The 23,879-nt window shown below is 40.4% G+C and overlaps 1 protein-coding gene across 2 annotated transcripts in view; it reads right to left on the bottom strand.

The window, feature by feature from the left end:
* DMGDH (dimethylglycine dehydrogenase) overlaps positions 1 to 23,800 on the bottom strand; it is a 71,276-nt gene extending 47,476 nt beyond the window's left edge. For both annotated transcript variants that reach the window (XM_060635477.3, XM_060635478.3), the window contains exons 1-6: positions 23,693 to 23,800; positions 22,587 to 22,761; positions 13,257 to 13,355; positions 11,620 to 11,784; positions 8,754 to 8,958; positions 1,536 to 1,784 (exon numbers count right to left, since the gene is read on the bottom strand). In XM_060635477.3, the coding sequence (XP_060491460.2) occupies positions 1,536 to 1,784; positions 8,754 to 8,958; positions 11,620 to 11,784; positions 13,257 to 13,355; positions 22,587 to 22,761; positions 23,693 to 23,787 (988 nt within the window). In that variant the 5' untranslated portion in view covers positions 23,788 to 23,800. The remainder of the gene's footprint in view (positions 1 to 1,535; positions 1,785 to 8,753; positions 8,959 to 11,619; positions 11,785 to 13,256; positions 13,356 to 22,586; positions 22,762 to 23,692) is intronic.
* Between the last annotated feature and the right edge of the window lie 79 nt (positions 23,801 to 23,879).

The following is a 23,879-nucleotide window of genomic DNA, read 5'->3' as shown; positions in this document are numbered from 1 at the left end:
CGCCCACTCCCATATGTATTTGAGAGCTAGATTCTTAGAAAAGAGTCAGGGTCTTGAAACACAATAATTTCCTCATTCGTAAAAGGTACTGTGATTGAAGGCAGGACCACAGATGAGCCTCTAAAAGAACTTCTCCACCAATACTGGTGACTTTCCCGCACAGCAGTCAGCCAGCTTCTTGTTCCTCCTGTGAAAAGCATGTTGGGTCAGTTGCACGGAGGCCTGCAGACCACGAGGGTTGGACCAGGACATGTACGCTCCCAGGGCCAGCTAACAACCTGGCTCTTCCTCCAACTTGGAATTTGGAAATTTAAATATTTGTTCAACATTTATTTGGAAGATGGGGTGCCTGGGTGGCTTGGTCGGTTGAGCGTCCAACTTCAGCTCAGAGCATGATCTCACGGTTTGTGAGTTCGAGCCCCGCATCGGGCTCTGTGCTGACAGCTCGGAGCCAGGAGCCTGCTTCGGATTCTGTGTCTCCCTCTCTCTCCGCCCCACCCCCTGCTTGTGCTCTGTCTCTCTGTCTTTCAAAAATGAATAAACATAAAAAAAAATTTAAAAAAAACAAAACATTTATTTGGAAGAGAGGCTGCCAGCATGAGGGAAGAACAGAAAGGAAGGCTCTCAGGTGGCCGTCAGCCCTCCTGAGATCAGGAGCTCTTCCATGCAAGCCCAGATGTGCAGAGCCAACTCAACAAAACAAAAGCCTTCAGCTAGCTGGCCCAACTTCTCTGGAAGGCAGTTTAGTGATCATTCGTGGTCACATGGGCATATGTGTATTGAGGAGTAGGGGAGAACTTCAGTCCCTATCCCAAGTAGCTTATCAAAGTATAATTCTAGGAAGTACAATTTCCTCCATTTCTTTATATCCCCTATAATATTTCAGTGCCCCAATGACATTTTAGTACTTTCTATAGGTTGTTTTGTTTACCTCCTTAGGTAACCTCCATCTTTAATTTAGCTCTGTAGAAATGTTTCATGAAAAACAAAACGGGTCCACCTCCCTTACAGAAACTATGGTTCCTCCCGCTTCACATAGGGCTTTTCTACATTTATTTATGGAGTAGGGGAGGGCATCAGTTTGCAGGAGCAACCTATCCTGCTCTGTGACAGACTCTGATGCTTTCATTCTTAGTAGGCCGGATATCCTGTCTCTGCTACCAGCCATGTTTCCAACCGTCAAACACAATATCGGCTATATCCTAATCTGGAAACTAGACCAGGCAGGTGAGAGAGTGAGGAAAAAGTGGGGAGGAAGAAGGTTGGTGCGGGCAGGTGAAAAATTACCTGGAAGCGGAAGATATGTTTCTTCAGCTTCTCCATCACCAACCGCCTCTTCTCTCTTTCCTTACTTCCTGCTGTGATCGGTGAAAGGGACATGAGAACAGAGCTGACCTCAAACCCCTCACCTCCAGCGTCCCAGGTATCCAGTAGTCTAATGTTACGGTGTCATCTTAGTCTACACCCAGCCCCCGCCACAGAGAAGACAAAACATATGTGCCTGACCTGCACACACTTGCATTTGTGGAACCCACCTGGAGGGACTCCATTGGTGACCCACGAGTCCTGCACTTGCATTTTCTCCTGACTTTCATATGGACCAAATAAAAGCCCATCCCTTTCCTGTCGCAGATAATAGGATCCTTCCAGGTCACGGAGCACAGGGAGTTCTCGTTTCAAAGCTTTCACTTCAGGGATAGTTGATGTCACAACATATTGATGCTGGACCGGAATGAGAGGGTGTTCTAGTCCCACCATCTTACCTACTTCACGAGCCCAAAATCCTTAAAGAAAAAAAAGTCATTTTAAAATGTTACCACATATGTAAACATACTACACCTGACACGGATATGGCAATTTATTTTCAGATAAAATATTGAGAAGACTTCAGTACTCGTGGAAAGTCTAAAGAATGTGATAACAACTTTAAATTTTTTGTCATTACAAAACTGAACCTGGGGGAAGAGAGTATTTTACCTGCCCCAGCGTTTTGAAGACACCTATAATCTAACAGATATATACTTGTTTTTCAGGAGTTTGTAATTCCTGAAAAAATATTTTGTCTATAAGCAGAGGCAGGCAGGAAAACAACAACACACTTATTTGAAGGACAAACCAAACAACCCAAATATATAAAGTGTACAAATGTTGATAAGAAAGACAGTAATGGACTGACCCTACTCCTGAAACAGAAATGATCAAACAATAAAGGGGCCTGTGTTGATCGGTATAATAATTGTGCACAAGAAAGCCTTCCAAGTCAATCCCTCTATCCCCCAGACCCTCCTCTCCCCACATTACTGATGCCTAAGATTCTACAAATACAGAATTGTTCTGTTAACTTAAATTTTGAAAATGTATATACTTTGGGAGAGATAGCACAGTAAGTTTTATCTGTTATTGTAAACGCTTGGCTAGAATACATCTGTAAGATCCTTTCTTGCAACGGGCATGAAGGAACCATGAGTCCAGTAAGTGGGAGTACCTATATGAGAATGTATCTCAGTTCACAGTGCGTACTGAAACTGTCTTACCGGTGGGGATGAATGTTATTTTTACCTTTGCAAAAGAAAAAACCAGATTGTGGCTGAAAGGACCCTTGATTCTCCCCCAGCTGACTCTTCAGTACACAGACGTGGACCTAAAGTCCAGAGAAGGAAAGAGACATGCCCAATGTCACAATGGGAGACCTTGGAATCATCATACCTTATTGGTTTTCTTCCTATGGGAAGATTTTGTTTTAAAAATCCAAGACACCTTCACTTGCATAAAGGTATTTTAGAATCTAGAATGATTATTTGGCAGGGACATGGTGTCAGCAGATTATTTGGGGGAAGGAGGTTCTATTTGCTTGTTTGCTTCAGAATAATTTTGAGTAATCGTTCAAATGATTAGAGAATCTTATTTAAGTTATTTCTTTAGAGGTTGCACTCAATTTTTTAACCATTTCTGTTTCTGCTTTTTTTAGGAATCTAATAAAGAGTTCTGAAGCCTATGTCATTATGAGGTTCAGAGCTAAATATAGGATCATCGATTATGAATCAGTCTGGGAACCCAGACTATGTACCCTATGTGTCAAAAATTATTTCTACTGGGGTGCCTGGGTGGCTCAGTCGGTTAAGCACTGGACTTCAGCTTGGGTCATGATCTCACAGTTTGTGGGTTCGAGCTCCGCGTCAAGCTCTGTGCTGACAGCTCAGAGCCTGAAGCCTGCTTCAGGTTCTCTGTCTCCCTCTCTCTCCGCCCGTCCCCAACTTGCACTCTGTCTCTCTCTCTCTCAAAAATAAACTTAAAAAAATTCTTTTTTAATTATTTCTATTTTACTATCTAAACGTCATCCTTGGGCTTTGTTGTTTTGTTTTGGCCTAATGGCTTAACTGGCCATAAGTGTTTGTTTGTTTGTTTGTTTGTTTGTTTAATATTTATTTATTTTTGAGAGACAGAGAGAGAGATAGAGAGGGAGAGAGAGAGAGAGAGAGAGAGAAAGAGAGAAAACAAGGTGAGGGGGAGGGGCAGAGAGGGAGGGAGACACAGAATCTGAAGCAGGCTCCAGGCTCTGAGCTGTCAGCACAGGGCCTGACGTGGGGCTCAAGCTCACGAGCTGTGAGATCATGACCTGAGCTAAAGTCAGATGCCTAACTGACTGAACCACCCAGGTCCCCTGGCCATACTTGTTTAATAGCCCCCTAACCGGATGTCTATTTGCAAACCAAAAATCTTACTTGTGGGCATTAGAGCCTCTTGTTGGTCTTTTAATAATTTACAGATTTAATTTATTTTTGTTAGTAGGAAGAAGTGAATTTTCAATGGAAGGACTTTGTAACAAAATATAGGAAAGCCATAAATGCTAGTTATATGCACCACAGCAGATTTAAAATATAAAAAGCCAAAATATTTAGCCTAGCAATTCAAACCACTCCAGTATCCTCAATACACTTATTTCAATTAAAAGCATAAATTAAAAAAAATAAATTCCTTCCTATTCAAACATATTTATGAATCTCTGAGTCTAATTGCTTGCTTATTAATGCACTTGATCATTAAAATACAGTGGGAACATATGCATAAGTATTATAGAACTATATGATTTTACACTCCAAAACAAGCCCAATGCTGTTTAACCCTATGGTGGTGGTGTTTGTTGGCATTTTCTTCCTCTTTCTGTCAAGCAAGTTAACCTAAATCTGGTGTGGTTATAATTCAACTCTCGCTACATCACCCACCCACCAAGTTCAAAGGTAAGAGAGACAAATATGGAAAAATCACTCAAATCTACCATTATGACCTGAGAAACAACAGAAGAGTCAATAAAAATAGTTATTGGAAAAGGCTTCAGTTTTTTTTTTTTTTAATGCAATGATTAATAGAAATAGAGTTAAAATGAAGAGTGAAGGTTCATAGACAAGTTTACTTGTACAAGGTGGTTTATACGGTGACAGTGATGGTTTATACAGTGGCATTCTCTGATGCAGAGTGTCAGGCAAAATTAAGCAATTCTCTTTTGGCCGAACACTGGGCTTCACGTTGGCATGATCCAATCATATTTCTGATTTACCATATTAAGAAAAGTCTTAAGTAAAGTTTATAAAGTTATCTCAGGCTTAATGAGTCAAGAAGAAATGGAGTCAAGAGAAACATTCTTCACCATGCAGAGAAAAAACTTACATGATAATAAAATATCTTCTGCTCATGTCCTGAGCAGTTTCAGGTACCAAAGGCAAGTTAGACTATTTTATCCCAAGAGGTCAGAAGTGTCCAAAACTAGTTTTCAGCTCTGCTTGCTCAAGAATAAGGTTACTACAGGGTGCCTGGGTGGCTCAGCCAGTTAGGCTTCTGACTTGGCTCAGATCATGATCTCGTGGTTCCTGGGTTCAAGCCTCACGTCGGGCTCTGAGCATCAGGCTCTGTGCCTGACAGATTTGACAGCTCAGAGCCTGGAGCCTGCTTCAGATTCTGTGTCTCCCCTCTCTCTCGGCCCTCCCCTGCTTGTGCTCTGTCTCTCTCTCTCTCTCTCTCTCAAAAACAAATAGACATTAAAAAACAAAGTTAAAAAAAAATGTAAAAGAATAAAGTTACTACGTTCTCTCTCCTCTAGGAACATCTATGTAATAGTGTTTCTCTAAAGATGTTTTGCAGACCATCTGGAACAGACACTACAGTACCTGGAGTACTTGCTTAAAATAGAGCTTCTGAGTCCCCACCCAGATCACTTAAATTAGAATCTTTTGAAATCTGGGAAACTTTCCACAGCAATTCATATGTACATCAGTTTGAGAACCAAATGTACCAGCAGAATGGGTGCTGTGTGACAATGGAACAAGTGAAAGGAGGTGGGTAAGGTTAAAAGCCTGTGCCTAGAAGTTATAGCAAACTGATGCTGGTGTTCCCGGGATGGGGTGGTGGGAGGGGCAGATAGGATTTCAAGGAAACAATTATAATCATAATTATTAGACGTATTTTTTCTAGTGCTTACTGTGTGGTACTGGTTCTGTTCAGGATACTTTACATTAGCTACTTACCAGTCATAACAGCTTTCTGAGATGAGAACTATTCTCTCCATTTTACAAATGAGTAATTTGCCCAGGTCACATGGCTGGCAATACATGTGTCTCTGGGCCAGAGAGCCCCATAGACCTGGACAATGCTGGAAACACATCAGCAAATGGATACATTTAAAAAAAAATTTTTTTTTTAATTTTTTAAATGTTTATTTATTTTTGATAGAGAGACAGAGCACAAGCGAGAGAGGGGCAGGGAGAGAGGGACACACAGAATCCGAAGCAGGCTCCAGGCTCTGAGCCGTCAGCAAAGAGCCCGATGCGGGGCTCGAACTTGTCAACTGCGAGATCATGACCCGAGCCAAAGTCCAACGCTTAACCAACTAAGCCACCCAGGCACCCCAAACGGACACATTTTTACTTTTAGACTTTCCTTTTCATGAATATACTAAAGACTCAGCTGCCTTCTGTTACGACTTCACATAAAGAAACTTCTAGCAGGTTATGGTACAGTTGAGTACCATAATGGTGTTTACGTCTTTTATATTTCGGTCACATTTCCAAGTCTATATCCTGGTTGCTTTAATTAGATTTCAGAGCTAGCCTGAAGGCCTTGCCTGAATTTGTGAGACATCCTTGTCTCACTAAGTAACTCTGGGATACATCTGTCAGCCACGCATTCTCAAATCACGTTAACACAACGCTTTCTGCAGATGCTTTATTCATAAAACTGATCTCTGTTAATTTCAGTTCTAGAAGCGAGCATACCCAAACCTTTGCCCTCAGTTACTGAGGCTTACCTTCTATACTGCAAATAAGGTGTTTTTTTTTTTTTTTTAAGCAGACTTACAAATAATTAAACACACACTTCTCTACACCTTCCATGGACTACAAATATGCAATCAGTTAGATTTTCTCCAGTAACTTTTACCCAGTGGAAGAGAAGAGGTCGAGGAAGAAAACAAAACAAAAAAAAAAAAAAAAAAAAACAAGATTATGGGCCAGAGATACGATATGCATGAGATAAAGAATTGAACATTGAGACAGCACAGTTCTTCACACAATTTTCAAGAAGCAGCTGCTTGGCTTACCAAAACCTGAGGATGCGAGAGGGAGTAGATGTGGCCAGGTAAAACGCCTCCGGAAGAAAGAACAAAGAAGGGCATCCTGGAGAACAATCCAGGCTGGAGAAAATTAGGTCCCATGGAGCAGTAAATGCAGGGCCACACTGTCAACCTAATTCCAGGGATTTCTTTCCCAGGCCGGCACCAGAAAAGCTGTACTCCAGGACCTCCTGCCATAGCCCTCCCCCACCCAACCACACAAGATTTCACAGTTGCATAGAAAACTTCACCTGGTAACCACTGCCCTGGGTTTAGGTCAGATGTCTTTGAGAATTATTCTATCTTTATCTTCAGTGATTCCTTATTCCTCACAGTTTATGGTTTAGAAAAAATTTATTACAGGAGTGCCTGGGTGGCTCAGTCTGTTAAGCATCTGACTTCGACTCAGGTCATGATCTCGTGGTCTGTGAGTTCGAGCCCCACATCAGGCTCTGTGCTGACAGCTCAGAGCTTGGAGCCTGCTTCAGATTCTGTGTCTCCTTCTCTCTCTGCCCCTCCCCAGCTTGCATTCTCTCTCTCTCTCTCAAAAATAAATAAACATTAAAAAAAAAGAAAAATGTATTACAGTGGCAATGAATTATGTAAATAAAAGCTTACCATCTTAGGAAAACATCAAAAAATATGTTAAATTAAGTTCTTCTACATTATTTCTCAAAATATCAGTTGGGAGTGTGTGGCTGCCTGAAGCACTGTGTTGAGAGACATGGGAGAACATGCCCAAGCCCATCTGAAATAAGTGCAGTGATCAATTAGTGATGTCTGGTATGGAGGTCAGAGTGTGTTTCATCTGTTTCGTTTGCTATCACTATAAAAACAGTCTGATGGATTTAGACAATAATTTTGTGAGACCATAAAGTTACAAGATTACAAGCAATCCTTGCTACATGCAGAAGAAAATATGAATGATTTCATTGCCTTAGATCTTCTCACAAAATTTAGATCAGTGGTGCCCAAGGATGGTGATGGGTTACCAGATAGGGATTGGGGTGGGGTGGGGTGGGAGGCAAAGCTCAAAAACAAAGCAATGTTTTGTTCCTTTGCTTTTACTGTGTAGGCAAGTCCTTTTACATTATTTTGAATTTCAAATCATATTAAAGAAAGCATAAGATTTTTATGCTTTTCAAATGGAGGGCATGGATTAGAAAAATTCAAAAATACTAACTTAAACTCTTAAATATAATTTGATCTGATAAATAATAAAGATTGGTTTCATTTTATAATTTAAGTAATGACTCCAAGAACAGACCACAAGAAAATCAGTTACTGGCTCTTGCTTACTTTGGGTTTTAAATTAACCACTATGAACTACAGGTAAATACAAATTATTAGTCCAGTTCAGACTGCATAAGAATTTTCCTTTGCACAAGAGCTTACTTTTGTATGTCTGATAATTGAAAATGACTTCACAGGTAAATGACCTGTTGGAAAGTGTATTAACTCAGGAATCAAAAGACTCAGGTCCAAAACCTGGCCCCAACATAACTCTGTTGCTTTGCCAAGTAACATGACATTTCTGGAACTTGGTCTCCACAGTGGAAAAATGGGTGGGTTGTGAGATTAACTCAAATATCCCTTTTGACTTCACTAATCTGAGTCTAAATTGTAACAGAACAATGTAAAAAATCAAGGTTATGAAATAGATTTAATAATGTTCTGAAAGGAAAAGAGTTAAACGTTTTTTGACTGAAGTCAATGAATCAGAAAAGGATGAGAGAGCACACAAATGATCAGATCTGCTCCCAAAAGTAAACTGAGAACAAAAGGATGCTCACGAATTTGAACACTAGACTTTGGCTATTAGAATAAAGAATGAGTGAACATAGAAAAAGCAGCATCATTAGCAAAAGATGATCTGGAGCAGAAGAAAACAGAGAATGGAGAAGAACACCAACTTTCTATGGGTAACCAAGGACAGGGTGGCATCTCATACACCAAAAGCAAAGTGATGGAGGGAGGGCTTTGTAGCTTAGAAACAGACAAAATGTTCACCTTGGGAATGTTACAGTGTTCCCTAAAAATGTACATAATGTAAAATATTAGATATTACTCTATGGCCAAATATCTTATTTCTTTGCCACTTGAAAAAAACCTACTAATTACACATATATTGAATTATATATATAATGCTTACCTGCAGCATTCACAATTCTATTCGCTCTCATAGATCCCTGTGGTGTTTCAACATCCCATGTTCCATCTGACCTGGGTATCAGAGAAGTCACCGGGGCAGGATACTTTAAAAGGGCACCATATTTCCTAGCCCCAGCAGCTAGGGCCATAGTTAGAGAGTAAGGATCGATGTGACCATCTCCAGGATTATACAGTCCAGCTAAAATCTAAATCGATCATAAAAGAGTCAATATTTAAACAAATACATATCCATTATTCTGTGTAAAACTGGACTGTAAAAGTGTATCATGGCATCAGATTGATCAATCTGTACTTCTTTTCCCTTTATCAAATCTCAAACTAGGGCAGGATTCACACTGAATGTTAAGTAGACAGGCTACTTAATAGAGGTTTGCAATTGTCTCCAACATCCATTCTCACCCCCAACCCTCATGGCAATGTAAACTGAATGTTTATGTAGACACATGGCCACTAAGAACAGTTTCCAATAGTTGGCAGTTATTAGTTCCAACTGGTAGCTAAAAGTATTACTAAGTTTTGGTCAATGAAATATAAATGAAAGCATCATGTGGCAGCTTTCATGAATTATTTTTTTTTTAAAGCCACTGGCATATGCCGTTTGTCCTTTCTTCTTTGCCCTTCCTCAATCCCATTGTCTGGAATGCAGACATGACAGCTGGAGCTCTAGCTGCCATCTTGGAATAAGAACACAAGAGTCACACCCTAGGAATAACAGCAATGATCTAGAAGGTGACTGGGTTCCTGAAGTCTTTGTGGAAAATAGCCATCATTCAAATCCTGCACTGCCTTACTGAAAGAGAAATTATCTTCTATCTTGTCTAAGCATTATCATTTTGGTTTCTAACATTTTCAGTTAATCTAATACTAACTGATCAATTATTTATATTGAATTGTTTAATACTGTTAATAAATTCACTTGTTAAATATATGTAAGTGTCAGGAAAATGTATACTTGATTTAGTCATTCAACAGCTTAATACCTGAATACCTATGCTATGCTAGGACTTCAGTCTGGGTACCATGTGGAAACAAAGAAGAATGACAGTCTGATGAACCGAGTTGATAGAAGGAACACTGTGCAGTATTATACTTAGGTCTCATCCATTCAACAGAAATCTACTGAGCACCAAACAAGGAGCTTTTGTCAAGAGTCTTTTCTGCATCTATTGAAATGATCGTGCATGTTTGTCCTTTATTCTATTAATGTAGCATATTACATTGATAGATTTTCAGATGTTAAATCAACCCTGCAACCGTGGCATAAATTCCACTTGGTCGTGCTGCATCATCCTTTCTAAATGTTGCTCAATTCAGTTTGCTAGTATTTTCTTAAGGACTGTTGCACCGATATTCACAATATGTCCTTCTTTTCTTGTCATGTCTTTGTCTGGTTTTGGTATCAGGGTAATAGTGGCCTCATGGAAGGAGTTGGGAAGTTTTCTCTTCTATTTTTGGAAACATTTGTGAAGGATTAGTACTAATTCTTCTTTAAATGTCTAGTGGAATTTACTAGTGAAGCCATCTGGGCCTAATCTTTTCTTTGTGGGTAGCTTTTGATTATACTAATCCAATCTCTTGTTATAGTTTTAGTGCAAGAGACTTGTTTTGATTTTAATGGAATTCATATTACTGTAGACTTCCAAATGTCATGTTGGTATTTTATAATGGATATGTCCTCATTGAAGTAATCCTGTATTTATTTGATTTGGCACCCTGCCCCAGACCCAGAGAATACTCTTCCCACGTATTTCCATTGTCCAATACCTTTGAGAAAACACTGTGATGGTGAGGTCTTCCAGCAAAGCACTCCGAGGGTGACATATAAACACATATAACATATTCTTACATGGGTGGAATTTCAATGCAGACGATGCAACGCGACATCACTCTGCCACCACACTGTCATCACACAAAACTATAGACAAGAGAGTGCCAGCAGCCTATAAAGACTCAGGAGGGCAGACAGCCCCAGCACCCCCTTAGTGATACAAGGTGCTGCTACAGTTCAAAGATGTTACAGGCAGTCACTAGGGAGAAACTTTAAGCCTCTATGTTCCTCGACAGCCTCACCTGGTGGTATACTTGAGTAGTGAGTACAAGGGAGTCTGAGAGCCTGGCTTCAAGTCTCTGCTCCAGCTCTTTCTAGCTGGATGAGCTTGGTTCCATTATGTAAACTATCTACACTGTAGTTTCCTGTTTAGTAATAATAGATACTGTATAATATTATTGTGAATATTAATAAAATTATGCCTATGAAAAGCTTAGCATAGTAGTACCTGGTACATAAATCTGTGCCATAGTGTTATGTAATACAGTGTTAGCCATTCTTACTATTCGAACGGGAGTATTGACTAGCAAAACAAAAAAAAAATGGTTAAAACCAGATAAATATCTGGTATGGAGCCTATTGGCAGTACAGTTATGAGCTAGAAGATATTTATAGAGCAACATCGCATGGCACCTCTAAATTTGATTTTGTAAAAAGTTTCAATAAGACAACCTTTCTCTATATATATTTATCATACCAGGTCATTGTTTTCTCTGAAGTTCTCAACAGAAGCTTATGTATGGAAACCCCTAGGTCTGGGGGACATAGTAATAAAAAGGTATTGAAAATGTCTCGTTAGTTGTCCCAGGTAGAAAACATTTTTTCATTACTTTTTTATTTAATTTGGCATACGTAATAGCCCACCTTGTTACGTACCCAAATTCTAGCATTAACCATCTGATTTCACCATTCAAGACATGTGCACAAAGTTTTTCTACCTTTAATAAGCTTCTTAAAGTAACTTTTTCTACTCTTAATTCAAGTTAATGGATGGCGAAAACACCCTTAAGATAAATACCTTATTCATGTTGAGTAGCGGAAACATCTCTTGAATTTTTTCAGGCTCAATAATATACTGCTCTGTTGCATGCCAGCCAGTCCGAGTCATCTGATATTTAAATTCATCTACCCTTACAGGAGTGGTAGCGATTCTGATACTCCCTGGCTGATGGAACCCCACCACCTGTGACAATAATGCCAAGACAAACACATACATAAATCATTATTTGGCATTCAAACATGGTTCTCCTTCTGCACGATGAAAATGCAAGTGTGTAAGAAAAGAGATGGTCTATGCCGTGCAAGAGATAACTGTATCAAATAGTTGCCTCTTACAAAAAGACGCTCATTCAGCAACTATTTACTAATTGTCTCCTCTGTGTCAGACACCATGCTAAGCCGCAGAGATGCGGTTAGAAACAAGAAGCAAAGACCCTGCCTGCATGGAGTTTATGGTCTACAGGGAAGGCAGACAGCTGAAAGCACAATTACAATAACACGGGATAGTGTTCATGTACAGAGTAAAAGAAAACTATGTGACAAAGAGAAAGACAAAGGATTTGAGGAAGGAATGTAAAGAATCAGAATGTTGCAGTGATGAGATCTCATGTGAAGTGAAAACAACATTCATGCGACAGTTCTTGATGTCCTTCAGTTGGCCAAGGACTCAGCTAGGCCCTAGGTTACAGAAATAAAAGATCTTCTCCTTGCCCTCAAGTGTTTCATAGTCTCAAGGGAAGATCAACCAGTAAAGCAAATGCCACAACAGGGAGGGGCGGGGGGCAGGAGGGAGAGATTCGTGTTAAAGGAACGTTGTAAGAACATACGTATGTTGTTAGAACCAAGAGAAGTGCCCTTAGCTGTCCTGACTGGTGGGTGGGGGAAGTCAAAGACAGCTTCTCAAAGGGGGTGACCTCAGGGAAGGGTAAAGGGTGAGTGTTGAGATGGGGCCAGAGAAAATGTTGTTTCAGGCAGAGAGCCCAGCACATTCCAGAGCTATATGTAATTAAGATTAACTGAAGCGTATGAGCATAGCAAAGAGTGGCAAGGGAAAATGTTGGAAAGGCAAGCAGGGTTCACTTGATGAAGACTCTCCCCCTCTGGCTTTTGGCTGTGGGCCCTCTGATAGTTTTAGGCAAGGAAAAATAGCATGAAAAATGTAAGTAAACTTCCATCTTAGCCTATGGGTAGTGTTTGCCTGTGACTTTATTTTGAGAATACTAATGTAAGCATGAGAAGAGATAAAAATAAAAGTGAGGGGCTTTTAGTGAAGTACTTTTCAAAGCTGTGTGACAATCTTCAGGCACGGCTATCAGATCCTTTGTAATCCAGTTGCTGAAATACTCTGATTTCTGAGTTTCTAGATATAGTAACTGATGAAAGATATTTTTGAAAGCTGCTTTTTATCCTTTCCTTATTTAAAAAATCAAGAAGAGTGGTGAACTGCATGGGAAATGTACTTCAAGAAATTAAACCAAAAACAGAGCAAACTCGAGGGGTTCTTACCTTACACATTCGTTAGATTTCTCTACCACATTAAACATTTCACATGCCATTAATGTCACTACACACATGATAATATGTCCAAATTCTTCAGAAATCTTACACATTTCTGAGAAATCGACCTAAAAGAAATTTCAAGTTAAATACATTTACCTGTCCAGTTTCCTCTTCCAATTTCTCATAAAGTTTGATGCTAGCATAATGTATCTTCTTCAAGTTTATTCCAGGATGAAAGTAAGTTGTTAAACCTGCCTTAAAACGAGAAGGAGAGAAAATACTTTAAAAAAACCTGTCATTCTCTAATTTTTTTATTTGGGTATAGTTGACACACAGTGTTACATTAGTTTCAGGTGTACATCGAGATTCCACAACTCTATACATTCTGCTCTGCTCATCACAAGTGTAGCCACCATCTGTCACGATGTAACACTATTACAGTACTGTTTACTATATTCCTCACACTGTACCTTTTATCCCCACGTCTTATTCCATAATCTGGAAGCTTGTATCTCTCACTCCCTTTCACCCCTTTCACCCCTTTTGCCCTCCCCCTACTCCCGCCCTGTCTGGCAACCATCAGTTTGTGCGTTTGTGGATCTGTTTCTGCTTTTTGTTTTTTTACTCATTTGTTTTCTTTTTTAAATTCCACCCATAAGTGAAACCACATGGTATTTGTCTCTCTCCATTTGACTTATTTCACTTAGTATAATACCCTCTAGGTCGATCCATGTTGTCACAAATGGCAAGATCTCATCCTTTTTTATGGCTGCTTAATATTCCACTGTATGTATATGTGTGTATATATATATACATCACCCTTCTGTATCTTGGCTATTGCAAATTATGCTGCAATAAATATAAGAGTGCATATATCTTTTCAAATCAGTGTTTTTGTTTTCTTGGGGTAAATACCTAGTAGTGGAATTATTGGATCATATGACATTTCCATTTTTAATTTTTTGAGGAACCTCCATACTGTTTTCTACAGTGGCTATACAAATTTACATTCCCACCAATAGTGCACAAGGGTTCGCTTTTGTCCATATCCTTGCCAACAACATTCTCTAAGTTTTAGTACTTTATCTGCTAAGCAGTAATTTATTGCTGGCAAGAAACTGAGAAGCACGAGCCAGCTCTTTGACATGAGAACACATCAGCTCCAGTTTGAGCACACCGGGGCATAAAACTCATGGTAGAGTTATGAGAACCAATCTGAACCATATAAGTAATGTGAGAGTCAGCCAATGAACATATATTTTAAGTCCCTAAAACTTACTAAGGAAAGAGTGTTTGCAGATTCAGAAATGGGATGATTTAGAGGAGAGGCTTAGTAATATATGCTGCTAAGAAGAATATGGGGAGGGGGGTATATAACATGGACCCAAACCAGCAAATCATGTGTGTTCCCATGAGGAGAAGGAACATGGACTGGCAAAGTTTTCCTTGACCCAATCCCCGCCATTCCCTTAAATGGAACAGCCCTCCTGTTCCCTTTCCCGAAATTTCCAAAATTCAAGAAAATTGGAAAAGAAAATTCAAAAGAATTGGAAAATTCCTGAGAATTAAAGCCTGGATAAATGGTGAACAGACTTTTGTTGAAGGTTAACCTGTGTGATAAACATTGATTATATGCCACAAATATTTGCTGAAAAAATCCTTATGAATTACAGTCACAAAAAATATCTAAATAGTAGCATGCCAAACCCCTTTTATTAATTCTGGCAAATGCAATGTAGTATCCAAAAAAAGAATTCTAAGCAATTATATGAAGCAGGTTCTCTCAATTAAGTATCTGGGGCCTCATTTTGCAGCTAATTTACCCGGGAAAGCTCATCAGAACACAGTCTGTTCAAAATAAAATCTGTTTAGGAAGGATTTATAAGGTTTTTCTATGATAGTGGTAGGTTATTTGGTTCTCCTGAACTCAAAAGCACCCCGTTGATAGTTCATTAATCGTCCTTTATGGGCCAGAACCCTGGGGCTTCTATTAAATACTTGTTCATACATCTGAACATATGCACAGCTTTTTGTTTGTTTGTTTGTTGTTTGTTTTTGTTTTCTTGAGAAAGATCCTGGCTGAGCTTCAAGGTGCTCTCACAGCCAAGTGCCATTCTAACGGAAGTGCAAGTCAGGCTCTTTCACTCTCAAATATTCCAGTCTCCTTTACATGCTCAGCTATCTCATTTGAATACAAGACTTTCCAGATCATTAATGGAGAATCCCTAACCTTCGGGTGTCTGCTAGATACCCGTCTGCTAGTCTTCCGTATATCTCCTGTCAGTTGAAAACAATGATATTCATAAGCAGTGGTGTAGGGTTCCATTCACCATATACTCAAGATCCTCTGAGCTTAACCTGGGGTAAACCAGACCACCAAAAAATTGTATATCTACACTACATCAGTCCTCTTCTTCCCCACCCAGAAGGCTATCTTCATAGAATTATAAATTAATAATCTTGCATTGGAAAGAGTCACATGGGTTAATTTTTGCAAAATTGTTATTCAAGACATTTAGCCCAGTGAACTTTATTTAGGGAACAAATTCTTCTAGAATTCCTAGTTAAGGAAAAGTTAGTCACTCTTACTAAAATGGTATACTTATTTCTACCGAACAATTCCTACTCCCTTCACTTCCTTGCTGCTAAGACAGTCAGAAGTAAGTGCTGGGCTTAATTTGTTTCTCAGGTATAAAAATTATACTTATTTTTTTTAAAGATTTTATTTTTTAAAGTAATCTCTACACCCAACGTGGGGCTCGAACTCATAACCCTGAGATCAAGGATCGCATGCTCCACTGACTGAGCCAGCTAGGAGTCCCTTTACTAATGTTTTTGTACCCTGTATTTTTTATCAGCTAGCTTTTCTCTTTTAATCTGTGTTTAAAATCTGGGGTCACAGCAATTGCATTACTAGGAATTTATCCAAAGGATACAAAAATGCTGATCTGAAGGGGCACATGCACCCCAATGTTTATAGTAGTGCTACCAACAAAAGCCAAATTATGAAAGAGCCCAAATGTCCATCAATTGATGAATGGATTAAGATGATGTGGTATATATATACAATGCAATACTACTCAGCAATGAAAAAGAATGAAATCTTGCCATTTGCAACAATGTGGATGGAACTGGAGGGTATTATGCTAAGTGAAACAAATCAGTCAGAGAAAGACAGATATCATGATTTCACTCATATGTAGAATTTGGGAAACTTAACAGATGATCATAGGGGAAGGGAAGGAAAAATAAGATAAAAACAGAGAGGGAGGCAAACCATAAGAGACTCTTAAATACAGAGAACAAACTGAGGGTTGATGGGGGTGCGAGGGTGTGAGGTGGGGTAAATGGGTGATGGGCATTAAGGAGGGTACTTGTTGGGATGAGCACTGGGTGATATATGTAAGTGGTGAATCGCTGGGTTCTTCTCCTGAAGGCAAGACTACTCCATACATTAACTAACTTGAGAATAAAAAAACTTTTTTAATAAAACTCCAAAATTAATTAATTAATTAGTAATAAAATCTGGGGTCAAATATATCTGTGCTTTTTATTGTAAGATTTTTTTTTTCTTAGAGACAGAGAACGAGCATTCGAGTTGGAGGAGGAGAGAATTTCAAGCCCGAAACAGTCTGACAGGGGGCTTGATCCCACAACCCTGGGATCATGACATGAGCTGAAACCAAGAGTTGGATGCTCAACTAATTGAGCCACCCAGGTGCCCTAATGTAAGATATCTGAATGTAGTATCATGCATGGTATTTATTGTTAATTTATGCGCCAATCCTATGACATGGAATGTAAGAAGGGTACAATGTGTTTGTGTTCTGGGCTTCAGCAAGGATATATTAAATGGGAATTTTGAAGAAGAAAACATTGTTCTTATCCTTCAAGATGTTATGGCCTGACTGAAGTCTTGAAACTTTCATGTACCAAACAATGAAATCAAGAGCACATGATTAAGTGCCAGAGCATTTAGAGAAAGACCTAAAAACTGAGAGAAGAGAAGGTGCTAGAATAGCCACAAGTCTATAAGGAGGACAGGAAGGGGCCTACCTTTTATTTGAGGAAAGAAAATGATTATTGTTGGAAGAGAAAATAAAAGAGGAAAGATGAATCAGAGACATGAATAATCATTAGGAACTATAACTCTTTGAATAAAATAAGAATTATGAATCCTTGTTGATTAAATAAATACATACGCAAATAAATAGGGAGAAGAAAAATCTCTTCCTTATAGTAGGCTAACAGTGAATAAATATGAAAGGAAACATGGCATTAGAAAACCATCAACTGTCACTAAAGCCAATGATTCTCTATGTATTTAATAATCCTTTCTGCTCTTTCGTGAACCTCTACAACCTCAAAAAGCCCAGTGACTGACCTCAAGCCATCTCCATGCACCCACATAAAATAAAAAAATGTTTAAGCAGGGGCATCTGGGTGGCTCAGTCGGTTAAGCATCCAGCTTTGGCTCAGGTCATGATCTCCCGGTTCATGAGTTCCAGCCCCACGTTGGGCTCTGTTCTGACAGCTCAGAGCCTGGAGCCTGCTTCGAATTCTGTCTCCCTCTCTCTCTGTCCCTCCCCTGCTCGCACTCTCTCCCTCTCAAAAATAAATAACCATTAAAAAAATTTTTTTTTAAGTTTAAGCATACCCACTAAAATACGTGTATATCTTTGTTCTCACGTGATATATAAGTATGTATTACTATATTAACAGAGATCATAAAACATACAAAGACAACTTGAAATGAATTAAATATTGTAAATAATTTTCATTTTATTTATCGTGTAGAAAAGCTTTCAAATTTTAAAAATTCGCTTATTTAAGAAAGGTTTTGAGTTTTTAAAATTTATTATATGGAAAAGCTTTTGAATAGTCAACTTACTACTTATTACTTATTACTTATTAATATTTTAGTAAATCTAGGTGACTACTACATGCTTTGTTACTAAAATATATACAGGATGAACCTTGGTAAAACAGCAACTTGAATGCCTAATCCTAGGTTTTATTTTGAGACTGGTTTGAATGGCTCTGATGGCTGAAGACGCTACCTGTCAATGATGCAAAGGTCTACTTTGTAGAGTCTCCTGGGAAAAGGAGACTCTCTGGGCTGTACTCTGTGCATCCTGACACCACTTCCTCCACCCCAATCACCACTCACACAAAGGTTTCTTTTGAAACTTGACTATTAACATTTCATGTTCTCTTGTCTATCAGTTGTTATAAGCAAATTGGAAGGTATTGGGTTTTTCTGTTTGTTTTGTTTTGTTTTGTTTTGTTGAGAAAGAGAGAGAGCACACAAGCAGGGGAGAGAGACAGAGGAAGAGAGAGAGAATCTCACGCAGGTTCCACGCTCAGCACGTGCCCTCAATCCCACAGCCCTGGGATCATACTGAGCGGAAACCAGGAACCGCTCAACAGACTGAGCCACCCAGGTGCCCCACGTTTTTATATTTTAAATAAATGGGTACAAACCCCACTTAAACTCACCATTTGGGAAAATTTTAGATACATTAAAAAATTTATCTCTTGTATATATGAGAGTTTTTCTACATGATGCATATCATTTTGACCAGAAAATCTATTGATGATACCAACATTTCCAAATATTCCTTTTCAAAATGTACCCTTTCCAACAGGACTATTTTGCAAAAAGCAGTCATTTCTCACCTATACCATCAGCTTTACTTTGAAAGCATAGATTGCATTTATTGTCTTGTATGTGTCTGCTATGTGGTATTTTTTATATGTATCTCCTAATGACTGGTAGCCATCTGAATCACTATAAAGGTCGCCAAATTTAAAACACTGGCCTTTTTGTAAAAGAAAAACTTTGTTTCACTAACCCTTTTAATTACTGCATGAGTAAACAACAAACCTCCATGGAGCACAACACCTTCCAGTTCATTCCCTCTTCCTTTCATCACAAATTCTATTATTTAAAGCCCTGTCTCAAAGCCCTGTCTCTATAAAATGCATTGCAACGATGATGTCCTATAGCACGTGATCTGCAGTATGTCAAGGTAGACGAAAGACAAAAGAAAGTACGAGGCTGCCTCTGTCGTGGTGTGCCAACCTTTCTTTTAGCCAGCCTTGAAATCATACCCAGTATGTCACCTGCATCAAAGGTAAAGGCTATTTATAAAGACTAGTAAAGCTTCCTCCCTTTCTTACATTTGTAGATAAAAATAAACAGAAAGTTCCAATATTGTCTTCCCACACCCCAAAAAGATCATCCTGCATCTTTAGATCTTCAGTCCTCAGTTCTCCAAAACATTCATGTTGGCACCATCCCCAAGGGCTGCCTCTCCTGGGGACCCCATGCTCCAAAGCTGCCTCTCGCTCCATCTTCTCCCCTTTCTGTCCATCCTACATGAAATGCTCTACATTGGTAGTAGTGTTACCTGCTGACAAAGCAGTGTTGTTAAAATATGGCAAAACCTCAGGGTTTTTAGATTTGTGACCCCATTTTTATTTTATTTTATTTTTAATGTTTATTTATTTTTAAGAGAGAGAGAGAGAGAGAGAGAGAGCATGAGCGGGGGAGGGGCAGAGAGAGAGGGAGACAGAGCATGAGCGGGGGAGGGGCAGAGAGAGAGGGAGACACAGAATCCGAAGCAGGCTCCAGGCTCTGAGCTGTCAGCACAGAGCCCTATGCAGGGTTCGAACTCATGAGCTGTGAGATCCTGACTTGAACGGAAGTGGGACACTTAACCAACTGAGCCACCCAGGTGCCCCTATTTTATTTTAAAGTGTTTATTTATCTTGAGAGAGAGAGGGAAAGAAAGAGAGCATGAGCACAAGAGAGTGACAAAGAGGGACAAAGAGAGAGGGAGAAAGAATACCAAGCAGGCTCTGCACTGTCAGCACAGAGCCCAACTTGGGGCTCGATCCCACGAACTGTGAGATCATGACCCGACACTAAATCAAGAGTCGGTGCCGTAACCCACTGACCCACCCAGGCGCCCCAGTGTGACTCCATTTTTAATATTCACTTTGCAAGCTGTGCCTTCCTCACTAAGCACTTGATTCCTGCACTTTGCAGATATAAACCTTAAGTACATGTTATACTTCAGTGAGGCTGCCTTGATTTTTGTAGTCTGCTCCCTTAGCTGGTTCCCCAAACTTCTACATTCTCATATCTGCTCCAAATATTTCTATGTTAAAAATTCCCAATATGTAGAATTTCTTCATGTTGTTCCTCACAGGTAGGCTTCCCTGACTTGCAAAAGGTCCCGGGACCGACTTCCCAGGGCAACCCTCTTTCCTTTTCCTTTATTCCCAGTGGGCCAAATAACCTGGCTTCTGATGCCCAAGTCCATCTTGAGCTCGCACTGCATGAATCTCATTTTGTAAACCATAGCGTAAACCTTGTGCACAAAGCGGGAGAATGCCTTTTCCACTCACTCTGATAGCTCTCTGGTTAAAGAAGACATATTTGGCACAGTTAACATTTAACCAGAAGCTATCATCTTAAAAACTTTGCCCACTTTTCTCCAAAAAACTTAGGTTGAGTATGTTGCTTTTTTTTTTTTTTTCATTCATGAAATGTCTAAGAAGTAATAATGCAGGGAATCCAGTAATCTATTCTAAAATGTAGGTCACATCAAATCAATGAAATTTAAATGAGCAAATAAGTAATTAAAATATTAAGGTGTATGCCCTGTTTAACAACCCAGAAGTATTAAAAGGATATAAGCCTCCCTCTCAAGATATCTCCACTTGTTTAAATTTCCCTCTGCCTACATGCTCTTTGCTGGACAGCGTCACCAGCACCTCATTCCCTTCTTGCTGGTCTCTGCTGAGATGTCACCTCCTCAAGGTAGCCTCCTGACTCCTTCACCCCTCTACCCCAGTTTACTCTTCTTCGAGGCACCGATTACTCCCAGGCATTGTTTGTTTTCTGTTTAGCACACCAGAATGTGGCTCCATGAGGGCAGGGACTTAGCTTTATTCACTGCTGGGTCCCCACCTCTCAGACCAGGGCTGGTCTGACACAATATAGGCTCTCAGTGAGTATTTGTTGAAAGGCTGAGTGACTGTCCACGAAGGAGAAGTGCCAGGAGAACTACAGGAGAAATTCAGGCTTCTTTTTGCGTGATAATGTGAAGCCTGAATAGAAAGTCTAGTTCGGGGAGGGGAGAAGGGCCCGGAGTTTTGGTGGCTTCGCAGACCCCTCTCTCCAGGTAGGAGGAAGTGAGTTGAGGGACAGGGTGAAACAAGAGACAGTATGCCTGTAAAGGCTCTGAAATTACATTCAGGGAGGACCAGGTGCCTGGACCTCCCTCTCAGACCCAGAAATGAGGGGACTGGAGGGAAAGGAGACAGGGAAGAGGAACTGGGCTTGGTGTGACTTTTCTAGGAGCTTCCATCCAACCATAAGTGTAGTCTGACTCTGAGACCACAGGACCCAGTGGCCAGGTGGGCTTAAGTCTGGGCTGCGGTTTCCCCTGATCTCAACAGGACATAGGCAGCCCTTTCAGTGCTTAACACCCCCCAAACCTTGAGCAGGCTCTAGATTCTAAAGTCCCTGGAAAGCAGCATTTCCTCCTGACTTAGCAGAGGAAAACTCACAACAGAAAGGGACGGTGAGCAGTGGCTAACACTGCCCAATTCCTTCTCCAAAAGAAATGTGTACCGACCGTCACAAAAACTTCCTCTCTCTTCCTTAACTGACTTCAGAAATCATTGATATGGCATAATGCTATGAGAGCAGTGTCAGTCACTTCATTCACCTGAGTAACTTTCCATTTAAGCCCAATTATTGTGTAGTGCTGGAATAATTATTTGTATTATTAAGTCTGCCCAACGGAAGAGGCTGCGTGTTAATTTACAACACAAAAGCAACATCACATGTTCTCAGCCCTCACAGTTCTCAGCCTCATGACACCAAGCTGTTGTCTCACAGTGCAGCATTAAAATCATAAATGAAACTAAAAAGACCACAAAACCCAGGTGAGGGGAATTTAGTGCAGGTCTCTGGCTATATGTGCAATCATCCAGCTACATCCTTCCAGACAAAAGCTAACATTTGCTAAACGTTTACCATGTGTTTAATACCTTTACACATATTAACTCAATCTTCATCACAACCCTGTCAGCGAGGTACTGTTAATATTTCCTTTCTGCACATCAGGAAATGGAAACTGACCAAAAGTCATATGGGTAGAAAATGGCAGAGCCAGGAGTGAATCCAGAAGCTATAGGCTCAAGATAAAAATATTATATATTTTGATCACTAAACTGCAATTGCACTTTCCAACACTATTGAAGGGACACTCACTCTAAAGAGCTCGAAGTGGGGAGTTGTGATGGGAAGAAAGTTGATTGCACTGGTTTACACACTTCAGGGCAGGTGATGGTTTGGAGGGGATTTTCTTTCTTTCTTTTTTTTTTTTTTTTTGAAATTTATTGTCAAATTGGTTTCCATACAACACCCAGTGCTCATCCCAAAAGGTGTGGAGGGGCTTTTCTTACTGCATGCCAGGTAGATCCAGCAGTGAGCTCTGATTTTTCCAGGAGGACCACATCCTTCATCCCTGCTTTGGCCAGGTGATAAGCCAGACTCACACCAATGCAGCCACCTCCAATTATCACAGTTTCTGCTCTGTCTTTCCATCTTGTTTCCGCAGACAAAGGTGCGTTTTCCTCTCTGGAAGACAATTTTTGTAAATGGTATTTTTATTAGGCTATGGCAGCTGTAGTTTTTCTGACTTGTTTCCTGTTTCTTCTCCTTTTTTCTCTAGTATTTTAACAGTGCCCATGAGGGTTGCATAGCGCTGATTTAGTCATTGGGGCATCTAAACCCTGATTGAAGCAACCTGGTTAAGGGAGGAAAGAGGAGGACTTTGAAACCCGTTCCATATAATTCTGGTCCATTGTAGATAACAAATATAGCTAAAGAATTGAACACGACTTCTATTTTTTTTTCCCCAAAAGAGTTAAAGAGTAGTTTTTTTTTCAGTCTACTTGGAGAACACACATAATCATTCTATTCCATGAAAAACCATTATTATGAACTTTAGCTCCTATAAATCTTGGATCATCTCCTCCATCCAATGCTTTCCAGGCTGCGGAGAGCCAGACGGAGTAAAATGTTCTTCTTCGTTTAACTTCCTCACCACGTACAGCCTCCTTTAATTTTATAGTTACTGCTCAGTGGTCTCATATATTTATTTGCGTGACTTTCTACCTAGCCGGATCGTGGGCCTCTCCAGGACACGTTGTAAAAAGCAAGGTGTAAGTAAGGCAAAGAGGAATATATATCTCTATATAACATAGGAAGATATACACCATATATATATATGTATATGGTGTATATCTTCCTATGTTTGCTTACACATAGACAATCTCTGGAAAAATACAGAAGACACTGTTAACAAGTTGACTGGGAGATGGGGGTAGGAGTAACTTCGCACTGGGAACCCTTTGATACTGTTTCACTTTGTCCACCAACCGTGAAATCCGAATGCCCATTTCTCAGAGGCCCAGGCTCCCCCGACCCGGCAGACTGCCTCAGGCCCTGCTCCCACCCAGGCAGCAGCCCATCCGCGGGCCTCCGCGCCGGCCGGGCCCCCACTCACCCTTGGCGGCCGCAGGCTGAGCGCGGGCGGCCGGGGGAGCCCTGCAGCCGGAGACTCGACAGCAGGAGGCCCCGCTGCGCGCCCGGGCGGAGCATGGCGAGGCCGAGGAGGCCGAGGGCGCGGGCGCGGGAGCCTGCTCCGAGGACACCGGGCACCCTGGGGCAGCGGGGCCGGCGGCTCTGCTGGG

This window comes from Panthera onca, chromosome A1 (genome assembly GCF_046562875.1).
Source record: "Panthera onca isolate mPanOnc1 chromosome A1, mPanOnc1 haplotype 2, whole genome shotgun sequence".
NCBI lineage: Eukaryota > Metazoa > Chordata > Mammalia > Carnivora > Felidae > Panthera > Panthera onca.
The sequence above is the reverse complement of the archived record's forward strand: the minus strand, read 5'-3'. Positions and strand labels throughout refer to the sequence as shown.